This window comes from Cicer arietinum, chromosome 8 (assembly GCF_000331145.2).
Source record: "Cicer arietinum cultivar CDC Frontier isolate Library 1 chromosome 8, Cicar.CDCFrontier_v2.0, whole genome shotgun sequence".
In the NCBI taxonomy this organism is placed as follows: Eukaryota; Viridiplantae; Streptophyta; class Magnoliopsida; order Fabales; family Fabaceae; genus Cicer; species Cicer arietinum.
This window is the reverse complement of record NC_021167.2, coordinates 4,055,160-4,061,907: the sequence shown is the minus strand read 5'-3', so window position 1 is coordinate 4,061,907 and position 6,748 is coordinate 4,055,160. Positions and strand designations below refer to the sequence as shown.

General features: G+C 33.7%; 2 protein-coding genes across 2 annotated transcripts; one reads left to right on the top strand and one right to left on the bottom strand.

The window, feature by feature from the left end:
* Positions 1-322: 322 nt before the first annotated feature.
* LOC101514858 (F-box protein At5g67140) lies at positions 323-3,168 on the top strand. Its single transcript, XM_004511854.4, has 5 exons — positions 323-617; positions 705-851; positions 1,788-1,923; positions 2,383-2,481; positions 2,802-3,168. The coding sequence occupies exons 1-5, from the start codon at positions 529-531 to the stop codon at positions 2,964-2,966; spliced, it is 636 nt and encodes a 211-aa protein (XP_004511911.1). The 5' UTR covers positions 323-528; the 3' UTR covers positions 2,967-3,168.
* Positions 3,151-6,470, bottom strand: LOC101515182 (PI-PLC X domain-containing protein At5g67130-like). Its single transcript, XM_004511855.4, has 9 exons — positions 6,209-6,470; positions 6,027-6,140; positions 5,762-5,899; positions 5,542-5,640; positions 5,155-5,458; positions 4,841-5,064; positions 4,654-4,740; positions 3,772-4,237; positions 3,151-3,479 (listed from the first exon to the last, which is right to left on the bottom strand). The coding sequence occupies exons 1-8, from the start codon at positions 6,335-6,337 to the stop codon at positions 4,046-4,048; spliced, it is 1,287 nt and encodes a 428-aa protein (XP_004511912.1). The 5' UTR covers positions 6,338-6,470; the 3' UTR covers positions 3,151-3,479; positions 3,772-4,045.
* Positions 6,471-6,748: the final 278 nt, after the last annotated feature.

Below are 6,748 nucleotides of genomic sequence, written 5' to 3'. Positions count from 1 at the left end.
ATTAAAAATAATAAAAGAGATAATATGAAAATAAAACAGATTAAATTAATATTTTAATGTTTTATCTTATTTTCTGATTTTACCTCACAATCTTATACAAATAATAATACATTATCAATAATAATAATAATATAATATAATATACGGACAAGAAACAATCCTGATTCCGAACCTTGTGTAACGATGTTAACAGATTCTAGAATTTGTGAGTAAATAAAAGTTGTACTAATTGCCACAATATTATATTTTAAATAATAAAAATAAAAATAAAAAACAAAGTAGGTAAACATATAAGGAAGGAAGTTACGTGGCATAAAAGAACAAGGTGAAACGATGACGAAAACATGAGGACACTTTTTTCATATTGTGTTTTGTTCTTGGATTTAATTACTATATTATTACAACAAGAAGAAGCTAACTTGGCGGAACCAAAAGCCATCTTTTCATTATAAAATTAAAAAAAGCAAGTTTAGAATCAGTTGAATTTTAGTTTGCTTTTGTGAGTGGTGAACTGAAGAGAATCTTATTATGGAACTTGAGGCTCATATTGATCGTTTGCCCATTGACTTGTTGGCTCATATTTTTGTTCTTTTCACTTCCTTCACTGATTTAGCCCAGTAAGTTAGTTATTCATTCATTCCATGAATCATAAATGTTTTTATTTAATTATTTATTTATGTTTGTGGTATTTTGTGGTTTTCAAGGGCAAGCAGGGTTTGCAAGAGATGGAAACAAGGTGTGAAGCAGTCTTTGGCGAGTAAACAAAATCTTAGCTTTGCTGGTTGGAAGATGGATGATGATTCCACCTCTCGTCTTGTTTCTCATGCTTATAATATCAGAAAACTTGATATGTATGTCTGCCTTTCTTTTCTTTTCCTAATTGTAATAATCCTTAGCTTGAACAACCTGAATTCTAATTCTAACTCTGATTGAAACGATCTATTTTAGACTTTACTTACATTTCAGTCAATTTTTGGATTACTAGACCCAATTTCTTCTAAGAACTGGAGAGTTAAGATATATTGTTGTCTTTGATGGTCTATGTTTAGATATGAAAGTGAAAAGTTCAGTATTGATTTTATGAGCTTTGGAAATGAATTGTAAGTACTCAGTGTATAAGGAATTGATTGAATTGAAAATTCAATGGTAACTAGTCAATTACTCCTGCAAGAAGTTTGATAACATGTTTGTTTAGGGATAGTTGGAAGCTATGGACGAATTTCTGTTATGTTTGAAACTGCATAGCCTTTCACAGTGGCAAATATGTTGGGTTGAGTCTCAACTCAATAAACACTATTCAGTCCATATTATTAACTGATGTGGGATTCTTAACACATCTCCTCACGCTCACAGTTAAATATATGAGACGTGAACCGGATAGTCTGATAACTAGTGGCCTTACAGATCTATGGAAAACTAACGTCATTAGATATAAATTTGGGTTGGGTTTAGTATAACCCACAAAACCAATTTGTCAGAATTTTTCCACTTATGGAACGGCCATTGACAAGTAGTGACATTTGGCACCTAAAACAAGCATAAGTGAGTTTGATTGGTTGTCATCAGCCATAAGTAGATAGCCGTGTTTATGATTGTATTCCCATCTTAAACGAAATATAAACAAAAAAGTTTTTAAAAGGTTGATGTATTTTGTCTAAATTTTGGACTAAATACATCAACTTTTCAGATACATTTTTGTTTATATTTCATTTCGGAAAAGTATGATGTCAAACAAACTATATTTAAGTAAGATGCACTACATTATTTATTTATTTTTAAATTTTCAGACCAAGGAGCCGCTGGAGTTGTCAAATAACTGATGCTGGACTTATAAGAATATCATTGACAAAGTGTGTCTGCAATCTCACATCCATATCATTATGGGGTTTGACTGGCATCACAGATGAAGGAGTTGTTCAACTGGTATGGAATATCATGTTACTGTTTCTGAAATTTACATGCTTAAGGTTTTGGAGATAATGCTTAGATCGTCCTGTTTTTTATTTTGCAAATTTTGATTTTCTGCAAAAGCAACAATAAGATGAATTTAGTAGTTGTGGTAAATTACAGTAGTTAGGATATGGTGTTTGGATCTCCTGCTACGCTGCACACAGTGCAATAGCTGCAAGACTGTTGGATCAAAGTTAAGAAAAAAATTCTTTCTTCGATTCAATGGCCCTGCAGTAGTGCAGTGCTGTAAGGGATCCAAGTCCGGGAATTCAAGGCTGTTCATTGTCCACAAACTAGATTGTACACAACACTCTGGCATTTGTCAGGTTGATGAAATGTTACTTTGGGTGTTACTACATCGCTAAAATCAGAGGAACCGAATAATTTTAATATGAATTCCTTTTGCTTTTGTGATGACAATTATTCGAACAGATATCCAGAACTAGGTCTTTACGACATCTGAATGTTGGCGGTACATTTATCACAGATGAATCTCTATTTGCCATTGCAAGAAGTTGCCCAAAAATTGAGGTAAGTTGTAAAAAATTGAATGTTAGATCGTGTGAAAATTTTCTCTTTCTCCCTTAAAAAGAAAAAAAGAGAATACTAACTTTTAGGTTAAGTTAGATTCAAAATCCAAATTGTATGAAGTACCTTGAAATAAAAGGTTTATCAATAGCTGCTTGATGGTGCATTAGCTGTAGGGGCTGTTGGATATAGAGAGAAAAACTCTCTCTCTAAATTTAATTGTTCTCACATCCGTTGCACCATAAAGCAATTGTTGAAGATCCAGGTTCACATTTCTTTGCACAAGTCCATGTGATACATGATTACTTCTTGTTCTTGTTCAGACCATTGTTCTGTGGAGCTGTCGTCACATAACTGAGAATGGACTTATTGCCCTAGTTGATCAATGCCTCAAGCTCAAATCAATGAATGTATGGGGAACAAGAGTTCCTGTGGACTGCCTTAACAATTTACTTATCATGAGTCCAAATCTTCAAATAAAAATCTAAAACTGGATTGCATGTATAGAATGATGTCCAAGTTGCTGATTCTAACAGTGGTATTTTCACTGTTTTTATTAATGTACAGATTTTTTTTACATCTTGTACTCTTAAATTTGATTCCTGAAAAGATGAGTATATCAATATTTTTTCTTGAATAATGTACAAAAAACATCATGTTTCGGTTCATAACTTTGTATTTTGGACTCTATCAAGTTGTTATTGTTGTAAACATTTTTAGTTCACAAAATAAGTCATAAAGCAGGATTACACTAAATTTACAGTCTAAGGACAAATCTACCTGATGCCCTCATTTAAAAATAATGCAAATCTCACACATGTTTCCCTATAAACTAAAAGACCAGTGCTCCATGGTAAAAATGTATGAGACAACCACTTGTGCGAGATACCAGGTATTAGGAAGGAATATGGTAAGAATTGTTGGGTTTCAATCATAACCTTGACCAAGAGTTTCCAACAATCCTGATTATGTTGTTGAGTAATGATGTCTTGGTACAAAACCTGAAACATAACAAGGGAAAACATTACAAATGCTAGTGAGATCACAAACTTTCCTGGAGAAAAATAATTCTCTAATCTGAAATGACATGATAGTGGAGCTTAAGCTGGTGTTTTCTAATTGTCATGTCTTAACATAAATGAAATTAAAACAAATAAAGCACCTAAAAAAAGCTTGATCAATAACTCCAGATTAATACATATGCAACTATTTTATCAAAAAGCATATTATACACATGTGACGACAGATAAGTAAAGGAAGTATACATAACCAGAATGCAGACATACAACATACCTGAACTGCTCCGGATATATTCTTGGTTTCTCTTGGTTATTTTCTATCTACCTCAGATGACTTCTCAGATTCTTGATTATAGCCTCTTCTGTTCTGAATTTTTGTTACATAATTTTCTAACCTCTAAACAGTTCCATGACATTTCAAGATTGAGGCAATAATCCATTATACATACTAAGATACTAAAAGCCCCTCTTAAGAGACTATCTCGCATATGATATGCAAATATGACAATACCAGAATCATGAAGCTTGCATATGATATACAATAATACTCATGGAAATTGCAACAAAACTGCAGTAAGCAGGAAGTAAAACAAAAGGAAAAGTGAGCAATTCGGAGAATGGAGTGGTGATGTTGATCTTCTTGAAAACTGAACAGAACCAGTAAAGCTTCCAGCAGTGTTGGTCATCGGACTTAAACTTGGTACCGAAATGTTCTTGCAAGATCCAAAAGGTGCTCCCTCCTAACAAATTGCAGTAATCATGTAATTGTATCATTACCATAGTTTTTTCATCAAAAATCACTTGGAGAAGTTGTGCAACATAAAAATTAATAGAATATTGTTGACTTCAGGAAATATATATGCACACATAAACACCTATAGGAAATATATTCAAACTCAGAAAGAAAATTTAAATCAAATTGATGTAATGTCAAGCCAATTCATAGTAAGGCACGAAATGATTACATCTCATGGTCTGATATTTCTTGTTCATATGTACAACCGCTTTGAATAAAAGACTACCTAACTTTATACATGAGATGAGTTCTTGAAACTTTATAGTTGGCGTGAAATTAGAAGTCCTCAAAATCAAGAAGAAAGTTCACAAACAAATGGCATTAAGTCAATACATATTTGGACAAGGAATGCAAACAAACCTGGCAAGTAGTGATTGTGCTGCACCCACACAATGTATGGCCATTAATTCTATCCACAATGTCAAAAACACCACCACCATTACTCCTCTGCATCAAATTCCATTTAGAATTCCCAAATCAATTTGTGAAGTTGAGGTATTTTTATTTAACTTTTGAATTTGAATCAACAACACAGAACAAAGAATACCATGTAAAAATTAACTGCTATGAAGTTAGGCAGCATATTCCCTGCATTTTTGTAACATGTATTCACCATATCTGCAAGCGGACCTGAATTCTCTCTGCATGAGTCAGCTTCGACCGGATATGTTGGAAAGTAATTCTGCAAGAAAAGTGATGCACTTCTTGAATTCAGCGGCTTTGATTCTTTTCTATGGGGACAAGAACCTCGTTGAACTCCAGGATCTCCAGCTAAAAGTTAACGAAACATAGATTACCATTGCATATCGCATATAGTATAGAATATATATCCATATAACAGTAGCACAATATTGTACTTACACTCATTTTCAACCATGTATCTCCACTGATAAGCTATTCCTTCTTCAGCTTCCTTTGAAGCATCAGAAGTGAAAACAAGAAGTCGGCGATTTTCTTGAACCATCTGCGTTATAGTAGGCCAATCTTCGCCCCCTTTTGGCATATCAGACAAAGGGAACCAATATTTGTCCAGACCAGCATTTCTGAATAGATTAATCAACGCATTTGGCGTGCGCACATAGTCTTCAATTACAATGGTGACAATCTCCATCGGATTTTCAGTCAAGAATGATTCAACTTCTTCCAAAGTTTTTATTGCTGGTTGCTGAAAACATGATTAGAGACATTACAACAACAAAAGCAGATTCAGATATATATTCAAATAAATAACAAAGAGGGTTAGATTACAAATGCAGTGAAGTTGAAGCATTGCCCTTGAAATGAATGACATAGCCAAATATCGTTCTCGAAGTCGTACATATCCAACATCAATCCCCTTACTCCATTCTAAAACAACATTCAACAAACAAATGTATAATAAGGATCTCAAAAGAAATAACCAAACAATAATTATATTTAATTTGAATTAATAACAAACACAAACACAAAAGCAAAACATATAACACACCCTCAACTGGTTAGTGACAGTGTCTTCTTGATTGTAAAAAGTAAGTCTTTGAACGCCATTCAAAGAAGGTGCATCCATGATGCTAAATGAATTATGTGTCATGATCCATGAGTATTTGTTGAAGGGCAACCCATTCACCTGCATAGGTTAGTTACCCGAGATGATTTATATAAAAAAAATTACATAGACACTTCATATTGTGCCTGATATGTCTCTGTGTTTCATAGTCAAAAACAAAAGAAACACGACATTGAATCTTACTTACAATGGATGTTACAAGAGTGGCTTGGCCTCTAGTGCAAACAGGTTGAGTCCTACCTAAACCAGGGCAATGGCCACAATAAAGGCCTGGGCCACAATCTGTAGCAGCAGAACATGGCTGCAAAATATATGGTAATAAGTAGATGAATAACAGACACAGCGAAGAAAGAAGAAAAGGAAGTGAACCTGGCAATTCCCGTTGAAGCAAGCGGTGGAAAAGGTGAGGATGAAGAAAGAGAAGATAAGAATGACGCTAAGAGGTATCTGATGATGATGAGAGGTGCACTTTCTCTGCATTTGGTAAGGGAATTTCATAAACTGATTTTACTGTGTATAAGAGGTAGTTGATCAAAGTAATTTTATGTTATGGGATTGGGATTGTTACTTTTAGTTTTTCTCTTATTTTGATCCACCAATGCACTCATCATTATTTTATTTTAATTAGGGTGTAAAGTTTGCAAAGTATCCTCTCGACTTAGATCCTTTGGGTTTGTAAACCAATTTTGTAAACATGATTAAATTATATTTCCCATGGTATTATATGAATATTTTATTTCTTAAAATTGTTGTGAGCACCCTCTTGAGGGTTTGTTTGGTTAAACTTAAATCCCACTTCCCAAGTTATTTCTTCTTTGTGCTCCACTCTACCTATTCCTTATCTTCCTTTCTCGGATCTCTTTTATGCTATCCATGTGATGGGGTACGTTGCTTCTGCCCATAAAATTG

Bases quoted from the DNA above. Each gene is read 5' to 3' on its own strand.
- LOC101514858 (XM_004511854.4), top strand. From the start codon at position 529: ATGGAACTTGAGGCTCATATTGATCGTTTGCCCATTGACTTGTTGGCT. The intron at 852-1,787 runs GTATGTCTGCCT...TTAAATTTTCAG, and splicing joins AATATCAGAAAACTTGATAT to ACCAAGGAGCCGCTGGAGTT. The intron at 2,482-2,801 runs GTAAGTTGTAAA...GTTCTTGTTCAG, and splicing joins GAAGTTGCCCAAAAATTGAG to ACCATTGTTCTGTGGAGCTG.
- LOC101515182 (XM_004511855.4), bottom strand. From the start codon at position 6,337: ATGAAATTCCCTTACCAAATGCAGAGAAAGTGCACCTCTCATCATCAT. The intron at 6,141-6,208 runs GTTCACTTCCTT...TATATTTTGCAG, and splicing joins GCTTCAACGGGAATTGCCAG to CCATGTTCTGCTGCTACAGA. The intron at 5,641-5,761 runs GTGTGTTATATG...ATGTTGTTTTAG, and splicing joins CTGTCACTAACCAGTTGAGG to AATGGAGTAAGGGGATTGAT.